This window comes from Hibiscus syriacus, unplaced genomic scaffold (genome assembly GCF_006381635.1).
Source record: "Hibiscus syriacus cultivar Baekdansim isolate YM2019G1 unplaced genomic scaffold, ASM638163v2 tig00111088_pilon, whole genome shotgun sequence".
Classification (NCBI taxonomy): Eukaryota; Viridiplantae; Streptophyta; class Magnoliopsida; order Malvales; family Malvaceae; genus Hibiscus; species Hibiscus syriacus.
In genome coordinates this window covers 207,008-232,490 of record NW_024062978.1, presented here as the reverse complement: position 1 = coordinate 232,490, position 25,483 = coordinate 207,008, and the positions used below count along the sequence as shown (strand labels likewise).

Genomic DNA, 25,483 nt, shown 5'->3' with positions numbered 1-25,483 from the left:
CCTTCAACCTCTAGGAACTCACCAGATGAAGATGCAGTAGCTTTAGCAAGCGAAGTAGTTTAGTCAGTTATCAATTAAGGAGAAGAATAAAAATGAAATTACAAATTATAGAGATCATTATATCAGAATTTACAATACCTCCAAAAATAGAACTGAAATCATCAACAATATTTGCATTTGAAGCTTTCTTCATCCTAGACGAAGATCCAACAGACGTTCTCCTAGTTACTTCAGACCCTCCCTTGTTTTGTCCATCAAACACAGGATCCTGAAGGAGCAGCATATCAGGTTAGATACTAGACAGCCTGACGCTGCATCTTAAATCAGGAAACAAATACAAGGTGACGACCTTAGGTTCTCACCGAAGCGTTAGCTCTTGGCCTTGGTGCGCTGCTTGGTTGAGAACTCGTACTAAAAAAGGATTCAAAATCATTATCATTATATTGCTGGCTCGCCCTTGCAGAAGCAGCTGCTCTTTCTCGAGCCTCTGCAGCAGCCCTCTCCACAGCAGCTCTTTCTCCTCTATGCTCCAGCTTCAGCTTTAGCTGTTGCAGTCCTCTCCCGTGCTTCCCTCTCTCTTGCCTCCCTTTCTCTCACTTCTGCAGCAGCTCTTTCTGCTTTTCCTTTTGCCTCAGCAGCTGCTCTTTCACGAGCTTCAGCATGCGCTCTCTGTACTGCAGCCCTTTCCGCACGCTTTCGAGCTTAAGCAGATGCCTTTTGAACAGAAGCCCTTTCGGCTCTGGCACGAGACTCAGCAGCTGCTCTTTCGCATGCTTCTCTGGTAGCCCTTTCAACAACTTGTCTGGCCTTTTCCCTCTCCATCTCCCTGACGCGCTCCCTCTCTTTTTCAAGCCTTTTTGTTCTCTTTGCTTCTCCTCCCTTTCCCTCTCCATTTCGCGTCTCCTTTTCTCTCTTTCTTCCTTCTCCCTTTCTCTTTGTTGCCTCTCATGCTCCAGTCTCTTTTTCTTTTCTCTAACTTCTGTATCCAAAGCATCTCGGGTAGGTCTCTCATCTTTATCCATTTGACCAGCTTCTTTAGTCTTAGCACCCTTCAATTCTCTCTCTCCCTCATTCCCTTGGCATGACTAAATTTAGCCTCTGCTCTATCCATTGCCTCTTTCATGGAAGCAGCAGCAGAATTAGTCTCAAAATCATCACCAGGAAAAACTTCAGTACGTTCAACATTATTCCAGGCCGTACCCATCGCAAAATCTTCGAGTTCATTAATTTGAGATGTAACAGAGCTGCTTGCCGCAGCATGAGCTGACTGAGAGCTCTCTGAGTACTGAGTTGAATTCTGGAAAGTAGAAAAAACATCTGCCTTCTTTTTTGCATTTGTGGAAGAAAATGAGTCTGCCGCTGTCTTGTAACTTGTGGGGGTCTTGGAGGTGGGGTCTTGAAGGAGGTGCAGCGCTAGTAGGTTGTGTAAAGAGTGGAACCTCTGATACGATGAGCCACACATTATCAGACGCATCAAAGTTCTCTTCATATCTTGAAGTTCTATGTACCTGGGAACTAATCTCACTAGAACCAACATTTGAGTATGATGGAGGGCTAGTAGTTCGACCAACAGAGCTATGAAACATACTGGGCATGTCAAACACAGGTTGATTAGAGTCAAGAAAACCGTCAATAGAAGGCATCCTCTTCTTTGTACCATTTTCGTGATCCCCATTATTTTGCTCTTTAGTAGGAGCTTGTGGCCCGCTTGCAGTTCTTAAAGGGGTTTTATCCTTCCCTCTCTTATTGATCTCAGATGACACAGGAGGATCAAATTTTCCAAGACCATCAAGAGGATCAATATCATCAAATATTCCCCCATTACCAGATGAACTCTCAACTCTTGACTTCCCAAATCCATTAAGTTTACTCATTACTTCAGAGGGGTCAGTAAACAACCCTGTGGATGAATCTGCTAGGTCTGGTGTCACTTCTAAGACAACGAAAGGGTCCTCCATCAAATTGGAGGCTGGTCTATGAGACTGGACAGCCTCTGAAGTTGATCTGCCATAGGATGAAGACAATTCAGCTAATATTTACATGGTGTAGCAAAGTATTATAAGAACAAGTGACAGATAAGACTGCATCAAACGGATATTGAACTGAAAAGAAAGATACATCATCTGAAGCTTCATTACAAGGAGCTTAGGGTCCAAATATACCAAAACATATTTCTTCACACTTAAGCTAGTATAGTTTCCAATTAAACATAGTTAGAACTGTAACAAAAATAAGATATTTTTCTGTTTATTTATTATTCCATGTATGGTGACAGCTAAAATACCGTGAGTGACGATCAATTCAAATGGTTCCCAAACTCAGAAGAAAATCTCAAAATTTTCTGGCAGTACCTATTGCCCATCTTAACTCTGAATGATAAATAGCAAATGAATTTAATCTAGGAAATTTGCCACCTTAATGAAAACAGAAATAAACAGAGGGGGACAAGCATTTCTCAACTATGTGTAGAGCTAGGGAAGGGGAGAGGAGAACCATGCATTCAATTCAGTATACATGTGCAGTGTATTGTAATTAAAAATCCCAAAACACCATCATATGCAAGCCGTCCTGATAGTAAACATAGGTTTCTGTTGTGTTTGCACCTCCAAGTGAGAATGACCCACAACTATGTAACTGATCAATGTGAATATCTACCCTAGTGGATAAATAATAATTGAAAATCCATGTACAATATTTGTTTCTAGTTCATCACAACATATCAATATTTGTAACTGATATTCATGGATGTTCTCTCTAACTTTTGGCCGAAAACTTGCAGTTGATGATGGTACATATTTCTTGATTCATTAACATCTAACACATGGATCCTGAAGGCAAGAAATTTGGAGGAGGTACTATTGTTTAGAATGCGGGTTTTTATTGCACTTTTTTAGTTTCCATTGCATTTGTTTTTGGATTTGTTCAGCCCATTTAAAGTTTTTAGATTGAGGATTTCAGAGCCGACTGTAATTTCATGTGAAGTTATTTGATATTTACTAATTATATTATTACATTCCTTTTTTTCAACTGACAATAAACTGTTCATATAAATAACTTTAGGACCAAGGGAACTTAGCGGTGCTGTTGATCTTGTAAGTCGGTATAAATTATTGCCTCACCATGACTTCTTCTGCAAGAGACCTCTTCCTGTATCAATCTCAGATACACATTATCTTCATAATGTGGTGGGAGCTACGGAAATTAGAAAAGGAGAAGGGATGCAGCTGGACCAGCTTATTCAGAATACTCATAGCAGAGACATTAATGCCCGTATACAGCCATTTGACCGTGATTTCTTACGGAGGCTTTCCAGCTGAGTGAAACCACTCCTGTAGAATTGCCAGGGGTAGGAAATTTACTGCTTTGACACCAACTTTATTTAAGTTTCATAAGCTAGATGATGGTCTTAGATGTTAAGCTAATTCAGTAAATCGATAAAAGTTTAGTAGTTATCCGGTGTGTATTTTTTCATTGAGAAATTTTTTCCTTCAATATTCGTAATTGGCGTTATTGACCATTTTGTTTATGTCATAGATTGAAAAAGGGGTTCCTACTGTTGCTTGGAAATCAAAGAGTGAAGCTAAAGACAGACAAAGACAGTCTGTAATGTTGAAGCTGATTCACAGGTCAAAGAGATGTAAGTTGATTTTTAATCGTGAGGCCTCCGTTGTGTCTTGATAGGTAAGTTTTAAGTTAGCTTGAGTTGAGGGTTTGAGAAAAACGGGAGGGTGACCCTTGTAAGCTTTTTGTTGCATCTTGATTAAGTTTTAAGTTAGCTTGAGTTGAGGGTTTGAACAAAACGGGAGGGTGACCCTTGTAAGCTTTTTGTTGTATCTTGATTCTTTATTAATAATATTTATGGGTAGTCTTTTCCCCCCTTCCATTATCAGTAGTGGTGCTCTTAGAACTATGCTGATATGAGGAGGTTGTTAACGAGGCCTCAACTCTTATAAAAAATAATATTATTTCAAAAATTGTTTATTAAAATATCACTTATTTTATTATGTTACCCCTAGGGCCGTGGCTGAGGGGGCGCAAACTGCGCGACCGCGCAGGGCCCCTCAGCCACTTGCATAAAAATAGGGCCCCAAAATCGTATAATTGTCAGAGAAGTCTTCATCATCCAGTTATGCTTCGGTTGACGGTGTAATGATGCAGGTGAGTTGAGTTGAGTTTTGAGTGAATCACTGAGTTGGGTTGCTTTCATTAGACTTTACTTTTTTATTATTAATGTTTATATTATTGTACGGCTCTAGTCTAAGTGTAGAGTTAAGAGAGTGTTTGTTAGAGTTAAGAGAGAGTGATGGACTTTAAAAAATGACTTTCATATAACGTTTAATATAATATTACTCCCACTTGATTCTCAACAAAACAGTTAAACGTTATTAAAAACTCTAATTGCTTATCCTAGTTTTGCAATTGGTTAACATCCATAAATCATAATCTTTATTTCAATTTAGTGCCTATCATTTTAATTCATGCCTAATTGAAAAAAAGTATATCTATCAATTGTTGTCATTAATAAGCATAAAAATAGAGTTCCCGAAATCGAATATATCTATCAGTTGTTGTCATTAAGAAGCATAAAAATAGGGGTCCCGAAATCGAGTATATTTATTAGTTGTTACCATTAAAAATCATAAAATAGGGATCCCGAAATCAAATATATCTAGAAAAATAATGGCCCCTTATAAAAATTTGCACAGGACCCCCGATAACCTAGCCACGGCCCTAGTTACCCCATGGGTGGAACTATAAATCTATTAAAGGAGGGAGTTAAATTTTTATTTTTATTTTTATTTTTTAGAAATATATATTTTAATTGAGGTGGGTTTGATTTTTTCGATCATACTCTTTATTTTTAAAATGGAGGTCTCTAATTTTTTAATCTCACCCTTTATCTTTATAATTAAGGTTTCTTTTTTTTCAACCATACATTTTAATTTTTAATTTAATAATTTTTCTACTATTTATTAATATAATGTTAAATTAATTATTTAAAGTAATATAATACACTTTCGTTTTATAAGAGTCAATATTTTAATTTTGTAAAGGACCTTGAAAATATCTGAGACGACTCTAATGATATGAGTTCGTCACTTTTTGAGTGACTACAAAAGATAAGAGAGAATTCAGATTTTGGATGGTGACTAATCATAAATAAAAAAGGTTAACTATAATAAAAAAGAAAGTAAGAAAAAATAAAAAATATTTGTAACTTTCACCTCTGCACCAAATCACCACGTCATCATGTTATTTCATAGTTTACAATTTAATTCTATAATTAAAGCTTAAACTAAAATTTAATGTTAGAATTGAATTAATTTAAAGTTTGATCGTAAAATCAATACTAAACCTAATATTTAATGGTATTTATTGTAGTTTACCCTAAAATAAACAAATAATGTAAATAAAACCCCCGAGGTCCAGCGAACTAAGCTACGGACCCGCAAACCTGAGAGAAGTTAAAAAGGGAAATTATATTAGCTTCGTCGTTCTCCTCCTTCAAAACCCTAGAAAAAAACTAAAAGTACCTTCTTATTTTGCTTGCTGTAGAACTCTCTCGAACTTTCTCTGATCTACCACTTCTACCCTTCTATTCTCTTCAATCCCTTTCCAATTCCCTTCCCTTCCAACTTCATCTCGCTCGTCATTCCACTTGTCAATTTCTCCTCTTTCCCCCTTTTTTTGTTTTAAATTTCGCGCGGTTTTGAATTCTATTTGAATTTGACAATTTTTTTTACTGGTAGAGAAGCGTGAGTGAGTTGAATAAAAGAGAAAAAAAAAAAGTTGAAGTTTTGAGCTTTGTTTGTCATGATCTAGAAAAGTACGACGACAAAATTGAGATTTCATGTTTGAGGTATTGTTGATTTCTTTTAATGTTTCTTGTTTAACATTTGTAATGATAAATTTTAATGGGTGTTTTCACACATAAAATTCGTATTTCTTTGAGAAAATATTGTTTCGCCAGTCGTTCTTCAGCCCCCCCCCCCACCCCCACACCAAATTATACAAATACGAAGTTCTTAAAATAGTGGAGATGAGAAATTGAGAAGAATGTAAGTTTGTAATTTTGGTGTCTTTTACGTGTAGAGGATTAGGCTATTAGCTGTTATCCGGGAAAGACGAAATATTAGGTTATCTTTCTTAGTGGTTAAAGCGGATTTAGTAGCAAAGTTAGAGTAAAGCATACTGGAATTACTTGTAGCTAGAGTGTCCTGTATGAGGTTAATTTAAACTTCTTAGTGTGCTGAAAGTGCCATTGCTTGAAAACTTGTTTAACTTATGACCATTAACTAAGAATTTAGAATTTAGTTTGAAAGTTACATATGCTATATTTGTCATGCATTGGCAATTAATACTAAGGTATGCTCAAAAGTTTAACTGGGGGAATGTAGTTTTTAAAGTTAGTGGGTGCATTTCCTTCTACTTAGTCCACCAATGAACCTTTGTTTGGTTTTATGATTGAGGCTCTTGGTGCTTTGATATGCTTAATGCAAATATTAAACCTGGCTTTGCCTCCATTTTGCTTTTTGATCTGAAAACAAATGGTAATCTGTTTACCATGTTGGCTTTTATCCATTTTACTTCGCATATCTTTTGCTCAAATGTGCATATCATTTTGTACTACTGATATAATTGTTTGAATATAAATAAGTAGTAAGAAAGATGAGGGCAAAGAAGTTAATTGCTACATTGGAGAACTATATTCGATGCGAAAGTTAGCTTTGTTACTTAAAAGTTGTAAGATTCTAATTTTACAAGCATGCAACAGAAGGGGAAAAAAGTGTATAAAAGATGTAAATACCATACGTATGCATATGGCAAGCTGCCTGTGATGATTATGCTTAACTAACTGAAGATCCAATGGAATCTTTGTTTACATCTATAGATGTTTTGAATTGGTATTCATGGATTTTCTCTCCGACTTTTGGCTGAAAACTTGCAGTTGATGATGGTACATATTTCTTGATTCATTAACATTTAACACATGGATCCTGAAGGCAAGAAATTTGGAGGAGGTACTATTGTTTAGACTGCGGGTTTTTATTGCACTTTCTTTGTTTCCATTGCATTTGCTCAGCCTATTTAAAGTTTTTAGATTGAGAATTTCAGATCCAACTGTAATTTCATGTGAAGTTATTTTAATATTTTCTATTTATATTATTACATTTCTTTTTTTCAACTGACAAGAAACTGTTTATATAAATAAATTTAGGATCAAGGGAACTTAGTGGTGCTGTTGATCTTATAAGTCACTATAAATTATTGCCTCACCATGACTTCTTCTGCAAGAGACCTCTTCCTGTATCAATGTTAGATACACATTATCTTCATAATGTGGTGGGAGATACGGAAATTAGAAAAGGAGAAGGGATGCAGTTGGACCAGCTTATTCAGAATACACATAACAGAGACATTAATGCCCGTATACAGCCATTTGATCTTGATATTCTTAAGGAGGCTTTCCAGCTGAGTGAAACCACTCCTGTAGAATTGCCAGCTGTAGGAAATTTACTGCTTTGATACCAACTTTATTTAAGTTTCTTAAGCTAAATGATGGTCTTAGATATTAATCCAATTCAGTAAATTGGTAAAATTTTAATAGTTATCCGGTGTGTATTTTTTCATTGAGAATTTTTTTCCTTCAATATTTGTAATTGGAGTTATTGACCATTTTGTTTATTTCATAGATTGAAAAAGGGATTCCTACTATTGCTGGGAAATCAAAGAGTGAAGCTAAAGACAAAGATAAAGATAAAGAGAGGAAGCATAAAAGCCACAAGAACCGAGATAAGGAGAAGGATAAAGAGCATAAGAAGCACAAGCGCCGTCATAAAGATAAAGATCGAAGTAAAGATAAAGACAAGGACAAAAAGAAGGATAGAAGTGGGCATCATGATTCTGGCGACAATCACTCAAAAAAACACCATGAAAAGGTTGGTAGTTTGTTACCTCATGCAGCTAGTGTTTGATTACTTGTGTTTGGCCCCTTAGGATAGTGGAAAAATCGTTAAATCAACAAGTCATGAATCATGACTAGCAAACTATGACCCAAGTACATAAAATCAGTCCGCTAATTATCCATTATTTTTTCAAAAATAACATTGCTTCTGAGCTATGCATGATATATTTCCTTTTAGATCAGTAAAAATAGTAATGAATAAACTACCGTGGACTGTTCCCATGTTTAATCGATCATCTGAATGTTTTATAATTTTTATTTTGAAATTAAATTAAATTTAAATGGAATTCCATGTAAATTTCTTTATAATTCATATATTTTCAGAAAAGGAAGCGTGATGGAGATGAAAATCTTAATGATGTTCACAGACACAAAAAAAGTAAGGTAATGCACATCATTCTGGACTTTGCTCTTTTTTGTTGCATTATTTGGATGATCTTTTATATTTGTGATACGTGTAGAATCAACTCTTCATTTCTCCCCAGAATAATGCTCATAAACCTTGTTTTATAACTACTTTCTCATCGTGCTAATCAAGTACATAATTAATTTGTTGCAGCATAAAAGCTCAAAAATAGACGAAGTTGGTGTAATTAAAGTAGCAGTCTGAAGGGGTGGCTCTATGGTTCATTTGTTGTCTCAGATGGTTAGAGAGTGGGAGGGTTTGCTTAATGTTCTCTACTTTGCTTGAGGTGAATGCCTTATCATGCTGTTTTATTTATTTCTTATTTTAATTTCTGGTTATTCAAAATATTATCCAATACTAATCAATTATCGAAGGCTTATTTCAAAAATAGGTACCTAAGGTACCTAAAGTAATACTTAAAGTATACAACTTATTTCATCAAAGTACTTATCTAAAGTATACCTCCTTTTGAATCCGGGTACCGAAAGTATTTTTTTTGGTCAAAATAGGTAGTATACCATCTTTTTCATATGGGTATCTAAAGTTGACATGTGGCATTTATTAAAAAATATTTTAGGCACCTTTATGAAAAAGTGCTATACTTTAGGTACCTACTTTGACCAAAAAATACCTTAGATATCTAGATGAAAAAGTGGTATACTTTAAGTACTCCGACCAAAAAAAATCTTTAGGTACTTGGATGAAAAAGATGGTATACTTTAGGTACTTATTTTTTAATCAAGCCATTATAGAAATTAAAAAGTTCACTGAAACTTATATATGAATGTAACCCCAGATCTAGAATAATTTACTTCACCTCCCTATAACATTATGTGCTTCATTCTCCTCCTTTCAACTCAGGCAACCAAGTTACAATGAAGAAATAACTGTTAACACTGATTTTTCCATTGTGTAAATGGCAGATTTGAGCTGGGTTGTTTTCTGCATAATGTTTTTAATATAGTTTTTTAAATTGTGTAAAAATAGAACATGCAGGGTAACTTTATACATGTAGCCAAGCAACTGGCTTGATAGGGCATATTGTTCTCAACTTTTTGTCAGTAAAATATGGCAAGAGTGGTGATTTGGCGGATCTGCTAAATTAGTATTTTCTTCATGTTGCCATACAAACCCACTGAAAAGGTTGTGAAATGTCATCCAATTGACTTCTTGGAAGTTAGTTAATTAGTTACACATTTCAAGTATTTACAATTCTAGTTTTGGGGATAAAGATTCCAATGAGAAAGGTTGTGCAATTACCTGCTTATCTCTCTTGAATCGATATATAAACATGGTCTATTCTCCGGATAAGATTGAATTCTAGTTCCTACTGTTAATTGCGTGACCTGTCATTATTATTTCTATAAGACAGACTCATTATTTTAGGGCTTGGGACTGGAGGTGGGGTTGGGGGAAGGGTGTCACAATGGCAGTTAGATTTTAAAGGTTCTAACTCTCACGGGTTTTTTTTTGGCAGAGTATCTTGTAAACTGAGTAAGGAATGTGTCGGTGAACTCATCATCCATTGATCGATATCTAATCCAAGGTATAGGTTGCTGAACATGATCTTTTTTGTATCATGAACATTGGCCCATATTTGCCTGTAACATTCAAGAATTTGATCTTTCTTTCTTTCTTTCTTTTTTGTAGCATGTTGGATGACTTGCTGTTCATTCTCAATTTTATTTAGTTAAAAGATTTAAAATAATAGTCCTGAAAAGATTAGGGCATATATAAAATTCATTAACGATTTAATTCGCTATCATGAAAAAGAATTCAAGTAGCTTAGATTCCTGATATTTACATTTTGTGTGATTAAAGTTGTATAAAATATTTATGATAAAAACCCAGACCCAAAAATAAGGGTAAAGGATTATTGCCCTGTATGGTTCATGTATTTTTGGAAGTGTTTTTTAGAACTGAAATTTATAACTTTCGTCTTTGTTTACACAAGGAAAAAGATGTAAACAAAGAAAACTCTAAAAAGGCGTTTACAAATTAAAGCTCATAAAATTTAATATTTACAAGAGAAAAAAAATAAAGAGTGAAAAACGTTTTTCTTGTGTTTGATTGTTTGGATAGGTGTTCTAACATGTCTTTTAAGTATCTTGATCTTGTATTTATATGTTGGAATAAAGTTGTGGATATTTTAACCGTTTGGGGATGTTTTTTCTGCAAAATAAAAATATCCAAGACAGAGGATATTGGTACTCCTATAGGGAATATTGATAATACATTTGTAATATTTAAATAAAACTAGTTGTTACTAGCCGTTGGGCTTGACGGTATCGATACTGTGATCATGGTATCGATCTTACTATGTAAAGTAGTATCGGTATCTCTTTGGGTATTGGTACTTATTTTGCATTTTGGAATTTGAGCAAGCTGGTAGTATCGATACTTCTCTTACTTTTGGTATCAGTACCGGGTGAACAATATCGGTATTATTCATATAGTATCGATAATGTAATAACATTATCGGTACTTCGTTTGTGAAAAAATTGTTATTATTCAAATTTTAGTTTATTGGACTTTGAATTATTTTTGAAAACTTTGAACAAATTTAATTCAAGTAAAAAAAATATTTTACCTTAATTTGTTATATCAAAATATTATAATACATGATTTAACAGACTTTTATTATAAGTTAACCGAAAATATTTAATGTACTATATTTATTAATACAATAATATGTTATAATTATTGTATATCAAATTTGAACTTTAAATCTTTAAATACGTCCGACAAAATTTCTGATCATTTTTAAAGTTAATTATTTATTTGTGCAGACATTTTTCTATGCAGCTAATATTTTTAACCATAATCTTTAAAAAATAAAATTAGACGAATTATTGTTGGTAAGTTAAGTGAATTAATAAAAAAAATGGTCAAATTTGATTTTTTTAATATTTAATCCAATATCTATTTAAAGTTATCCAAATCCAATTAAATTATCTAATATAAGGTGAAAACCCATTAAAAATAAATGGTTAATAATAAATAATAGGATAAATTATACCGGTGATCACTTAATTATAGCCTCTTTTCATTTTAACCATTATTTTTTATTTTTTGTCAATTGGGTCACCCAACTATTTAAATGTATTCAATCAGATCACTTGTCGTTAACAGTTAACGGATGTGTTGATATGTCAGTTAGTAAAATTGATATAATTTCATATTTGGCCATTTTTTATATATTCTATCAATTTGGTCTTAATTTAATATATTAAATTAAAAGAAATTTAATTATTAAATTGAATGTTGACACATGGCACCGTCTGATTGGAAGATTAATTTTATTTTAATTTATTAAAATTAAGATTAAATTGTTAGAATATATAAGTAAGAACAACCAAACATGTAATTATATTAATTTTATTAATTACAACCTCAGCACATCTGTTAATTGTTAACGATGAGTGATCTGATTGAATGCATTTAAATAATTGAGTGCTTCGATTGATAAAATTTTAAAAATTATGGTCAAAATAAAAAAGATCTATAGTTAGCTGGTCTCCTGTATAGTTTAACCTAAATAATAATGTATAAAAAAATAACTTTTAGCTTCCATTTCTCCTCTCTTTCTCTCTCTAGTGATTGAAGATTTGAAGTGTAGTTTGTAGTAGTAGCAGCCGCAGATATCCACTGTCCCAAACACCAAACCCTCTTTGGAAAAATAAAAGGGATCGATTAATTCGAATCTTCATCGAGTTAGGTCACTTTGTCACCCCATTTCCGTTAGAATTGATCAGGTAAATTTCTCTCTCCACCGCTATTCCTTTCTTTTCCTGTCGTTTTCGCTCCCCTGTCCGGATGAAAACAATTTTAAATCCCTCCATTTTTCTTCAAATTTGTTTAATTTTCCCTTTTTAATCTATCGGGAACTACGTTTTGAGCTGCCAAACTTAGTGTACTCCCCCCCCCCGAGTTGCAATGAAAATTTCACAGTTCTGATGGTGTCCTTTATTTTTAGGTTTGTGAGTGTTTGTTTAGTGTTTACGATCTCTGGATCGTTGTAGACTTTCTGTGATTTTGGAGCTTGTAAAATCATGGTGAGGAAATCTACTTCGCTTTTGTATTTTTTTTTATAGAAATCTACTTCGCTATTGTAAATTTGCACCTTTTTTATTTCTTTGTTTTTCATTAATATCTTAGTTATTTTTCGGCTTTCTAGGGATAAACTGGAGCTATCATTTTCTTTTTCTTATCTTGTTATTGCCTTGATCGCTTATTTGTTGCAGTTAATGGATAAAGGAATGTTGACTTTGAACTTAATGATGTTGAAGTTTTGAGTGCTTACCATTTTAGTTAAATTTGGAAGTATCTTAATCTGTTTGTTAGTATTAATGGAAGTAAACTTGTTCTAAATGGTCCTTACTCCTTACTATTAGGCCACTTTAGAATCGGGAATTAGAGAAAAGTAGGAAAAGCTTTAATATGTTGAAACTCATTATCTTACGAAAGGGAGCTTAGATCATTGATCTGTTTATAGAACGCATCTATTACGATGACAGGACTACTAGAACTCTTTTGAAGTTAAGTTTATTGTTTGGCGACTAAATTTTGTTCAAATTCAAAGTAAAGTTGGTGCTGTAAATTATGCTTTATTAGGTTATGAACTTATGACTTTTCACAGACAATGTTGAATTCTTTGAAAAGAAAAATGTGTTTGCTTATTACGTTGAACTTTATCTAACTTGATATTTGGTTCTCATGGTTTTTGTTCATTTTCCCCTTTTGTTACAAAGAGATAGAGAAGGATTTTGCACTCTGGAAAATCTGTTTGGTTTTGCATTCTTTCTCTACTTCTGCAGTGGGGGGATCTTATCCCAGCTGTTTTTTTTTCTCTTACAGGTTTTATGCCATGGAAGATAAGCAGTCAGTTGCAATACTCATAGACTCAACAACCTCTAAGATACAGCAGCTTCAGAAAGCATTTGCTGAACTTGAAAGTCATCGTGCTGTAACACTTAATCTGAAATGGAAAGAACTTGAGGAGCATTTCCATGGGCTTGAGAAATCCTTGAAGAGGCGCTTTCATGAGTTGGAAGACCAAGAGAACGAATTTGAGACTAAAACAAGGAAATCTCGGGAAATGCTGAAGAAGCGTGAAGCTGCTGTTGTAGCCAAAGAACAAGCTTCACTGGTGAGGCTACAAGAAAAGAGAGATGCTACTGTTTTTTCCATTACTAATGCTCTAGAAAATCATAGGAAAGTATCACTTGAGGAGCCTGCTGGTGTCAGCTGTGATGGAGACATTGGTGAACTGTCAGTTGAGGATAAACCACCAGATTCTGTAGCTTCTGAAAGAAATTTGGAGGGTATAAAATGTTCTGAGAATGGAAATTTTGAGGTGAAATCTTATCCCCGGTTGGTAAAACTTTGTGAAGAAATGGACTCTGAAGGACTGCACAAGTTTATATCAGATAACCGTAAGAACCTTGCTGCCCTAAAAGAGGAAATTCCTTGGGCATTGAAGGCTGCAGCAAGCCCAGCTCACTTGGTCCTGGAATCTTTGAAAGGATTTTACCCTTTAGGAGCACTGAATGTGGACCGAAAGAAAGATTCAAATCTACTGGGTCTTAGGCGAACCTGTATTATGTTGATGGAATGTCTTAGCTTTTTGCTAAGTACTATGGATGCGGTGTCTGTTTCTGCAGAAATCTCTGAAGATATTAAGGAGCAAGCAAAGTTAATTGCTGAGGAATGGAAACCAAAGTTGGATACCCTTGACCTGGATGCTAGTAATGGTAATTCATTGGAAGCTCATGCTTTCCTGCAACTTCTTGCCGCTTTTGGTATTGCTTCTGACTTCAAAGAGGAAGAACTCTCAAGGCTGATACCAGTGGTCTCTCGTCGTCGTCAAACAGCTGATCTCTGCCGTTCCCTTGGTTTGTCTGAAAAAATGCCAGGTTTGTGTAGTATAAACTTACATTGTAACATTTGCATAGAATACTCGTTTGTTTGAAAAAAAAACCTCAACTTATTCTGAAAAATGAGATTGAATATTTCTTTATTTACCATGGGTTTAAATTCTTATTCATCCATTATGTTTCTTTTCTTCCATTCTAGTAGAACTGATATGACTAACCATTTCAAGTAGGCTATGAGGAATATTAAAAAGAAAAACCAGGTCAGGTCAGACCTTGTAAATCAACTGTATTTTTCTGTTCTCCCTATCTTAGGCAACTTCAAGCAATTGGGACCAGGAAAACAAATCTTTTCTTGAAGATTCTAAATTTTTTTAAGTTTAGATATTTTTGAAACAATATCGCTGTTAAAATGCTATTTTGAAGTTGAGTGGACTATCTTCCATTTTGGATTGACTGGCATCTTTAGATATGTGTCCAGTTTGTTTGGGATGAAGACGAGCAGTGTTTGAATATATTGTTTTACGTCCCTGGATAATAGTACTAATGTCCTAGAGCAAGAATTGTGAATTACACATGAAATAATGTCGTAGATAATCAACCATTTCTTTCACTTATCCTGGTTTTGGTTAGTTTGTAATTTCCTCTTATTTATCTTTCCATTATTTATATTTCAGGTGTAATTGAAGTTTTAGCGAATAGTGGAAGGCAAATTGATGCAGTTAACCTGGCTTTTGCATTTGATCTTACAACACAGTTCTCACCTGTACCTCTACTCAAGGCCTACTTGAGGGAGGCAAAAAAGGCTTCTTCCCCTGTTAAGCCTGGAAATGCCTCTCTCACTGCTCAGGTATGTTCTTTATTCCTCTACTTCAAGGTGATTGATTTTCCTAATATTTGCTGAATATATTTTGTTTGAGGGACAAGTCCCTACTTTTGTTTTTGTCCACAAGGCATTGTCTGAAGCAGATTGTACCAGTTTTCTGTCCCACCAGCCATTCTAACATTTAGGATGATCCGACTATTAGTTATCACCTACAGTACCTTTAATAAATCTGACACCATTTGGTAGCTAAATTGTTTAATAGTTATTTGCATGTGGCCCCTGCGGACAATTTGTTCTTGTTGTTTGAATGCAGAATATTTTGCTAAAAATCATGCTGCTTATTTTTTTGGGTGAAATACTTCTGTATTTTCAGACCGAGTTTAGCGAGCGAGAGTTGGCTGCTCTGAAGGCTGTGATAAAATGCATTGAGGAGCATAATCTTGAGGAGCAATACCCTGTTGATCCACTTCAGAAGCAGGTTCTCCACTTGGAGAAGGCTAAGGCAGATACGAAGGGGGCAACTGAAGCTGCAAAGCCTCAACCAAAGAGGCCTTGTGCCATTGGTGCTGGATATGGTCCACGGGTCACTAACGTGGCTGCTGACAAACCATTATATTCTAGAGTCGCTGACAGGTATCCACAGTACGTGTATGACAGACCCTACGTTTACCCCGGACCTGTTGACAATCATGGCCACACTCTTCTTGGTTCAGCCACTTACAACTTGTCTCCCAGTCATGGTAACTACTTCGGCTACCAGTATCAGGTTCCCTATCTCCACTAATTCCCAAAAGAATGGCAACAGGGTGACTGTGATCCTCACTAAACTATTAGCCTTAACCTTCCACGTTGCAGTGTTTATGTACTTGGTATCTAAAAAACAACAAAAAATAAAAAAAAGCCTTGTTAATTTTAATCTGTTGTACAAGAAGATGCTTTAATCCTCTAATATATGCACTCTGTTTTTTTGTGTGTACCCAACTTTTTTTTTTCGTTCATTTCCACCGTGCTAATATTTTGGAATCGGCGTTTTGATCCACCAAGGCCCTGTGTTTCAAAACACCGTATGTTGGCTTGGAAGCAAATTTCCCAGCGGTGTATACATTAGGACCGAGAAAAAAATAGACCGAACCGACGGGCTTATAAATTGTATGGATATCTTAAAATCTAAGCAGATGAATATGAAAATGCATCAAGCATGATTTGTGATATGATAATATAAACGAACTACATAAAGACATACTTATTGTTAAATCTAAATCTAAGCAGAGCAGCGATGACCTGTTTATGCTTATGTTGAAGTGGAGTCTCGTTTTCCATCAATAAAAAGTTCAAACGTTTTGAACAAATTCGGTCAATGCTAGAATTACAACAGTGATGCAACACTTGGAACATCTTCGAGGAACCAATCGTGTTATTTTCAATGTTCATAGAGAAAGAGAGTCATGTCTTAACTGGTCCTCGTATGAACGTGATCCTCCCCTCAACAAAACAGCTGCAGTGGTCGAGCACAAGCCAATATTGTACAGTACCGAAATCGGAGTTGACACATAGAAAACGGAAAGATAACTGTAGCTAGGAAGTTACTGTAGTCTGAAAGTATAGATGATCTTGGGGTTTTACTCCCAGCCCAAAACTGCGGAAACTGGTTCCTGCAGTTGATTACTCTGGAGGCACCAGTTCTTATCCACTGTTTATGGCCCAGGTAAGTGTTCACTGAACAAAAATTATAAACCGTTACTTGGAGTCGGAGATCAAGAACAAGCATAAGAAATTAACCTATGCTACTTCAAAAAGCTTAATCGTGTGTATACTTTGGTTGATAGACAATTGTAAGTCTGTAAAGCTTAAAAGTTTAATGCGTTCATATTTTGCTATGTAACGAATTTCAAATGCGGTGGCGTCTCCCATGGAATTGGAACTCACCACTCATTGAACGAACCTTTTTTTTAATTAAATAAATAATTTAAAATATTTTTATAATATTATAAATATACTTTTTAAAATAATTTAATATAAATTATATTTAATTATTTTTTATTTTCAAATAAAGTGAAAAAATTATTCTTTAATTTAATAATGATGTAAGAAAGTATTAAGTTTGATATAGTAAAAATAAATTCACGTTATAGTTGAATGACTAATATTTCGATCATTAATTTAAAGTGTCACATATTCTAATTTCATAATCATAAAAAATATTGATTTTGCGGTGATACTATTTATTCTTTAATTTCATATAAAAGGCACAAGTTCAATTCATGCTAAGGGTAATAATACTATATTTTATTTTAACTTCATAGTTGATAACACGTGTTACCATTTAATTGATTAAATAAAATTAATTAAAAATACAAATGGAGAAATAAAAAAATGATGTGGAAATTAAAAAAAAATAAAAAATCGATATGTCGTGCAACATCAACATTGTCGTTAATGGTTTAGAAAAAATAAAATTTAAGTATTAAATGTATAATTTACCTTTTTCAATATTTACTTAATAAGGAAAAATTAGTTAATGATATGTTTTGATGTATCGCTTTAGTAGTATGTTGCAGACAAAGATGTTCAAATTAATCTGTTATCGTTAACACAACCATTAACCGGTGTAACCACTACATTTTATAGGTTAAATTACCGAATTGTTAAGATTAAATGGTTTCGATTAATCAAATCGTTAAAAATATAGATTAATGGTTACAGTTAATGAATTTTAATAAATGATTAACCATTGGTTAACCGTTAATAAATTATAATTTATTTTAATATTTTTTAGAGAACAAGATTAAAAATAAAATCAAAACAATTTCTCATATTTTTTAGTTATCATGTTTATCTTATATAGGACCACATTAAATCAAACATAGGTGAAAGAAATACACGATTATTACAAAATATAAATATACACGCAAAATTTCATTGTCAAAAAGGTAAAAGGTCATCAGAGGTCTTGTACTTTTGAAAGAAAATCAATGTGACCCTCATATTATATTTTTCTCTCAAAGTGGCTCTTCAACTCAGAAAATAAACCCAATGTTACTCTTTGACCAATGTTTTTTGGCGTTGATCGTTACAGTGCTGACGTAGTTAGAGGGTCACGTTAAGAAAAAAAATAATAAGATGGTCACGTTAATTTTTTTTCTTTCAAAAGTACATATACATCTGATGTCTTTTTGTCAAAAAAAAAAATAAAAATAAAAACTATTAACTTAATAACAATATATTTATACGGCGTGAAATAAGAATTTGGGTTCAATCCCGGTACGCTTAAAAAGAAAGGTTTGGAGGAATTCACTAGTCAATGCAAGGGGGAATAAATGGTGGAGCCTGGCCTGGAATAATATCCCAATTTCGTAGCGCGCTTACGGGTGTTTGAGCTTCAAGCTTTGTTTTCATCTAAAAAGACGAGAGTTGATTTAGTCCTGGCCATGATGGTCTTTGAGCTTGACATTCATCCTTGTTTTGTTTAACCATATACGCGCCTTGCATGGACATGATTGTTAGCCTGTTGAAAATATTCCTTCCCATTTCTTCATTCATGAACATCAACCCCATCTTCTCCTCTATTTCCCATTTGTTTAACTCTATATCCCTTCATTCTTACCAAACAACATGGTTGTAAGGCTAAAATAACGCCGCTATATACCTGTTTTACTATAGTGAACCTGCTCACATGATCAGATATCGTCCATCTTCTTCCTTGGTTTTGTACTTCTGTTGCTGTTTTTATCACCGGCCACCGCATCTCATATCAGAAACTAACTTGACCATCTTCTAGTCTGGTAAGTCCTTTCGCAGAGCGTTTGCTTCTTCCTTAAGCTTAATTTAAGCATGTTGCTGGTTTGTTAATTTATCAATTAATTAAATGTATAATATTGGGAAACAAATGATTTAACCAAATTATAAATGCATATGGATAATATTTTAGTCTATTTTAATTTTTATATAACCCTCTTATAATATTGTTGTATTTCCTAGTTATTCAATAAAACTACCTACTATTATTAATTAAAAGGTTCTAAATTATTTCAGAAATTATTAAACTATTTTTAAATATTTTTTTATATAATTTCTATATACCTAATGGAGCTGCCTTATCATACAAGCATAAACAGCCTAATCTGCTCTTAAAACACCACTGTTTTCCCCCATTACTTTTAAGGATATTATGTTGTAATGTCAAGGCTTTTAGTGTTGAAAGAATTTCACCCATCATTGATGTGCTAGTTGTCAAAGACCTTAGAGTAACCCTAATGAAATATTCAATTAATGCCTAATTAATTTTGGGATAAATTCCCTCTTCAACCCTGGTTTCAAAGTTTGGTATATGTCATCAATATTTTATTTTATAGAAAGTCGCAACTTTTATTAAAAATAAAAAATATATAAAATTACAATGAAGATTTATAAGTATGACCGTAAACTAAAATATAATTAAGACATTTTCCTATAATCATTGACACAAAAACTAGCCATTTAGATCACACAAAATCAAAGAAGGAAAAGAATAAAAAAACCTAACCAAAAGTTTGAATAAAATAAAGATACGAACAACTCTAAATGCATCGGCAAACGAACCACAAAATGAGATGAAACTACTTGAAGACCACCGATAAATCACAAATCAGAGTCAAGAGAAATGAGAAAACTATCCACGAACACAAAACGCATATCAAAATCAATCTTAGGATCTAAAGCAAAGAAGATCAACATGATAACAAATAAGTATCATATTGATCATGATAACAAATAAGTATCATATTGATCCGTCGTGACGATTCAAATCCAACTCTTAATCATTTGACACTAAACGCTCAACTCTTTGACGTTTCTAGTACTCGAACTCGGACTTCAAAGAATAGCAACAATTACTTTACCACTGAAATCGTTTGATTCATGATTTAGAGTCCATTCTTGAAAGAATGTCATTAGAGTCCATTCTTTAAAGAGTTGAGTTTAACTTACCATTAGAGTGATAAATCCAATGAAGAACTCAGTTCTCATAGACCTCAAGTTCGTCTTCCAAAAAATATCGTAGAAAATTGTTTATTTTTATATATCTTTATAATTGATCTCTTCTTTTATGATATTATGATAAGAAAATGTGTGGGGGGGGGGGGGACTTTGTATATACTCTAAACATTTAAGAGGAAAAAAAATTGCCTTTCAGTAAAAGAAAATTAACTTTAAATATATTTATTTATTTTTTCTAATTTTCATTTAAATATCATTAAACATGTTACTATAATAGTAGAGGTGAGTAAAATTCGTCTCGATTGAAAAAATTGATATTTTCAACTCAAAAAATTTCTACTTTAATTAAATTCAAGTCGTAATTTTATAAATTTGACTCCAAAAAAATTCAAATTTAAGTTGAGTTATAAAATAGAACTCGAATAACTCAAATTTTTTAATATTTATTGTCAAGTTTTAGTCGAGTCTCTCAACTTTATATGATATGTGTATATCAAATATGAAAAAAAAAATGAAGAAGTATTTGTTTATTGTATATGATTATAGAAAATTGTTTAAATTTTAATCAAATAGTATCTTAATATTATAAATATTTATAAGTAAATTTAAACATAATTTCGGACAATTCGACTTGACTAGCTAGACTCGAATTTTATAAACTCGACTAGAAAAAAACTAAAATAAAGTTAGAGCTTTAAAATAAGACTTGTCAACTGGAATAACTCGATTTTACTCGACTCGATCGAATGTTCATCCCTATATAATTGGGCCTAAAACTCAATTAAGACTTAAGATATCTTTGTTGAACACATAAAAGAATATTACACAAATTATAAAAGGGATATTTATATGCAAAAATTCAAACTAGTGTTACAGTATCGTATTTCTCTGAAATACCCACATATAATAATTAATATTCCGTTTTATCAATTTAGGTTTCTTTTAAAAATCTCATGAAACTCTGATTTTTTTTCAATATATAAATTGGCTACTGGATTTTTTATTTCTATTTCATGGATCATGTGTTTAGCATAAACACTGATTCTTTTCCTTCTGAATTTCCCACAAAGAAATGATACTAGCAGAAGATCCTTTGTGAGTGTGTGAGAGAGAAGGGGAGAAAACCTATACCATCCACAGTTCTTTAAAGCAATAAATCTTAATAAGTATATATATATACACGCGCGCACACACAGACTTTGAACAAGTTTAGGGTAATTCTGCAGCTGGTAAACGAAGGATTCGACCAGGGAAGCTTTTTCTATAAACTTATCACTTCATATATATATATACATGCATACATATATGGCTAATAATAATTAGGGTTTAAAATATGATTTTTAAAACACACATACCAACTGAATATACTATATATATAATATGCAATAATTAAGGCGGAAATGAGAGCCAGCTATTTCATAAATATACATGCTATCAAGCTTGATGAAGCATAAGCTTAATAGTTAATTATAATTAAAGTATAGGAATATAGACGTCAAAACACCCCATATCATACTAAATATAATAATGTTATCTGTATAGTTACAGATTCCTTTTAGAAAAGCTTATAGGCTACTTGAGTATATATGCAAACTTAAGACAATTGATTATGATTGATTATCTTGGCATTATCATCGGAACAAAGAACATTCTGCTTTATTTATCGAGTTTTGGTCCGTGTTTTAATTTTGTGTGGTTGATAATCTATTTAAAGATAGAATTAAACCTCATTTGTCTCACCTTAATAAAAATATCTTGACGTATACTTCATGTCAAACTAATATCATTAAAATTTATTACTATTAAGGATAATTTATCAACCAAAAAGTTTTGGAAAACCAAGAACAAGAAATTAAAACAAATTGTATGTAAAATAGATTCATGTATATATGAATAGAAATTACCGACATAACTATACAAACACTACTATGTATGTAAATCATGACACAGCTTTTGCAAGTTTATTCACTCAGGACTCATCACTTTCTGTCTAGAAACTATTTCAGCTTTGTACAGAAAAAGAAAATATTTCCCTTTTTAATATTATGTTCTTCGGATTTATTATATATATGATGACGGTGATAAGAAAATATATATATATATAATATTACTCAAAAGTCTCAGAGAGAGTAGAAATCGGCAATTTTTTTCATCACCTGTACCTGGGTGGTAAGACACTTTATGTAATGTGCTGTCTCGTCCAACAAGCTGCATAAATTCATGGCTTCACCACCTGGAACAAGCTCTCTTAGTTCACTTGCTTCGACACCGAACCCAACCGCATCTTCCCCTGTTGTTGTTGTTGTTGTTTTCATGTTCTTTATGACGGCTTGTCGGAACTTAGTCTTCACTGGTCTTCTGCAACGAGATCGGCTCCGAAGCTTCCAAAGCATTGCCCTACTCCAAGTTTCCTCGACCTAACGGAGTAGGCCATGGACTTGTCAGCAGCGACCTTGATCTTTCGGTACCGTCGGAAGATCTCGGTGGGAGAAGAAGAGGATATAGGTTTTTGAGCACGGATTTTGGTCAGAGCCCTGAGGAACCTTGTGGTGAACCTCGATTTTAGAGACCTAGGGTTCGCATGGTGAGGGTTATTCATGGTTTATGAGATGAGAAGTTGATTTAAAAAGATAATTAGGGTTTTTGTTGGATATGGAGCTTAAGCAAGGGATTGGCCTTTTGGATCAAAGGTAGGAATGGTGAAAATGGGTTGCAAAAGCAGAAGTGATGGAGAAGACAAAAGCTGACTAATTCTCTGACACAGTATCTAAATAGACCAACCAGACATTAAGGAATGAGGGATATGTGATTAGGGGAACTTTTCAAGAACAAAAACATGTGACGAGAATTAAGTAAAGGAGAATGAACAAGGGATTGGAAATGGGAGGTGTAAAGAGGAAGGAGACTTGGGGAATCAACCCTTGATTTGGATATATACCCCCATTATTATTAACTACATTTTATTTATAATTCTGGTTTTAAATATAAATATCATTTATGACGGTGTAAATTGGAATTAGAAATGAATAAAGGCGTTTGCTTTCGTTTTCAGATAGGGGTTGTAGAGGAGAGAAAGGGAGTTTTGTGGGGGTTGAAATGGCCAACCACCATATGAGCGCACATGGTTCCATTTTCCCACTTGGATCGTGGGACCTCTCTTGTTTTCTCTCTTTGTTTATCCATATTATTACTTTTTAAGTTCAGTTTTTGGAATAAAATATATATCAGAATTCCCACACTGCATTCTCCGCCTGAAAGTTGAGTGCTACACTGAATTAGTTTAACTCTAGTAATTACACCTTTGAATGCCTCGTTTTTACTTCATGTTGGACAAACTTGTTCACTATAATAATCGATGATATGATGACCCAAACTTGTCCTGATTAACTACAATCCAAGTTTCAACCCACTATCAAGTTTATTTTCCATAAAGTGGTTTGACCATTCAATCACAAGTATTATATTTCAAGAGAAAAAAGAGCCTTGTTTTTTGCTGTTATTTACACTTATTATGCTGCTCTTGTTGCCTTTTGATTGGGAAATACCCATTCATTCAAAGGGTGTAATTTTGTTATCTTAAAAAACCATTTTGATTTTTATACTAAAAGCTTCTTGTAGAGGTTTTGCAATCGATATTTTTTTATCCAATAACAATTTAGGATCTTATATATAAATTTAAATATTGAAAAGACCTTATAATATATATATATATATATTCTATGAAGAAAAAAAGGAATAATCTCAATAATAGATGAGTGTGAAGACGAAATAAGGGGCAACTTGAAATTATATATATCCTTAAAGTACACTACTTTTTAAAACAATTATTGAAGATTCTGAAGGGCAGAATAGAATATGGAACTTCTAGGCTTAGCCATAGTGTCTAGGCTCCTCCCACCTTCCTCCACTTGAAGGATTGACACGTGTTTACTCTATAATTTTATGAATTTTAAAATTTATTTTTGATATTCAAAATTTTTTCTTTTAATATATACGTGTTTATCCTGAAATTTTATTATACCTATTCTGAAGTTTTATTATATCTATATAAATATAAAAATTTTATATTATTAATATATATATATATATATATATATATATGTGCCTACCTTTATAAAAAAAAAAAATTAGATTCTCCGCTTCTCCACTCTATGCCATGTGTTTTCCTTTCTCTTATTCTCCTCCCATTCATTCAATATTCTTTCAGCACCACTTTAATCAGATACACCGCACTGCTGCTGATCAAGTCTGTCATGAAAAAGAAACAGTTTAATCCCTGAAACAAGCATATACATCATGGAAGAAGATGACGAAGAAGAAGAATGTCAACTTTGTTGATCGGTTATAGCAAGAATGTTGTGACTTAATATACCTGAAATCTTACTTTCATTAAATAAGAGAGAAGGTAGGGTTATTCTTTTCTGATCAGAGAGTCATCGGTATCTAAAGAAATAGTATTATATATTATCCATTAACGGTGGTTTTGGGTGGACCACAATCAAGTGGGGTGCAAGCATCGTGTGAGGAAAGTGACAATTTGCAAGCTTCGTGACAACTTGGAACTGATTGTACCTTCCAGTTTCATTTCATCGACTTCCTTTGCTTTTATTATATCACTGTCTTCCCCTTTTAATTTCATATATATCGTTAACCTTACTCCAACACTACATTTAAAGGTGTGTTCGTGTGAGAGTGACACGTAACTCCGCCTTCATACACCGCCACTTATGACGGAGGAGGAGGAGGGCCAGCGGCCGGTAGCTGGGTGCTTTTCTTTTTTCTCTTTTTAGGGTTTGGTTCACCGCCCTGGTCTGCGTAGGCAATCGCTAGTTAGGATTTCAACTTTCAAGTCACGGGCAAGAGGAAAAAGGAAGCGTATTAACAATTAGATTTGATTCGATTCGATTCGATTTGATTCGATTTAATTCTTTTATATAAAAACATTAAGCTATATAGGTGGAGATACTGATAGAGATTGTTCATGTTGGCACTTATTTAGCAATATCTCTCCGTGTGTGGATGTTACTCGGGTATGCTTGGTACTGTTTTTTGTTTTGTCTTTAGGTTTTATTTTCATTTTCTTTTGGAAAACTCGAAATAATTTTATTCATAAATGCAAATTATATCACGATGACCCAATTATGTGTAATTTTTTTATCATTTAATTATGAAAGCATATGTTCAACTATTTAATCAATTAAAGGGACAAAACTATTGTCAAAAACAATAAAGGGACAAAAATATAAAATTAATTAGAAATAAAGGAGAAAAAAGTGAGAGGCATGCAAGCATATGGAAATGCTTTGGAGGGGAGACCTGAAATGGGAAAAGAAGAACATGGTGGGGTAAGATTTGCTTAGAGATTGATAAACATCAAGGCATTGGGATTAGATTCTTTAACCACCTCATAATTATGCTTAGCTTGAGATAAGCAGCTT

At 33.4% G+C, this 25,483-nt stretch overlaps 2 protein-coding genes and 2 pseudogenes across 4 annotated transcripts; 2 read left to right on the top strand and 2 right to left on the bottom strand.

Moving 5' to 3' along the window:
- Positions 1–10: 10 nt before the first annotated feature.
- On the bottom strand, positions 11–2,362 carry LOC120152335 (annotated as a pseudogene).
- Positions 2,363–5,845: 3,483 nt separating this feature from the next.
- Positions 5,846–10,003, top strand: LOC120152314 (mediator of RNA polymerase II transcription subunit 19a-like). 2 transcript variants are annotated; one of them, XM_039164568.1, is made up of 7 exons: positions 5,846–5,860; positions 6,950–7,022; positions 7,220–7,506; positions 7,695–7,940; positions 8,291–8,350; positions 8,526–8,658; positions 9,850–10,003. In XM_039164568.1, the coding sequence occupies exons 2-6, from the start codon at positions 6,992–6,994 to the stop codon at positions 8,574–8,576; spliced, it is 675 nt and encodes a 224-aa protein (XP_039020499.1). In that variant the 5' UTR covers positions 5,846–5,860; positions 6,950–6,991; the 3' UTR covers positions 8,577–8,658; positions 9,850–10,003. The 2 variants fall into 2 exon arrangements, with proteins under 2 accessions (XP_039020499.1, XP_039020500.1); XM_039164569.1 differs by lacking the exon at positions 9,850–10,003 and having other exon boundaries at positions 8,291–8,345; positions 8,526–8,545.
- A 1,980-nt stretch (positions 10,004–11,983) lies between these two features.
- LOC120152313 (FRIGIDA-like protein 3) lies at positions 11,984–16,038 on the top strand. 2 transcript variants are annotated; one of them, XM_039164566.1, is made up of 5 exons: positions 11,987–12,127; positions 12,349–12,427; positions 13,230–14,287; positions 14,923–15,095; positions 15,445–16,038. In XM_039164566.1, the coding sequence occupies exons 3-5, from the start codon at positions 13,240–13,242 to the stop codon at positions 15,853–15,855; spliced, it is 1,632 nt and encodes a 543-aa protein (XP_039020497.1). In that variant the 5' UTR covers positions 11,987–12,127; positions 12,349–12,427; positions 13,230–13,239; the 3' UTR covers positions 15,856–16,038. The 2 variants fall into 2 exon arrangements, with proteins under 2 accessions (XP_039020498.1, XP_039020497.1); XM_039164567.1 differs by lacking the exon at positions 12,349–12,427 and having other exon boundaries at positions 11,984–12,127.
- A 5,073-nt stretch (positions 16,039–21,111) lies between these two features.
- Positions 21,112–22,989, bottom strand: LOC120152315 (annotated as a pseudogene).
- Positions 22,990–25,483: the final 2,494 nt, after the last annotated feature.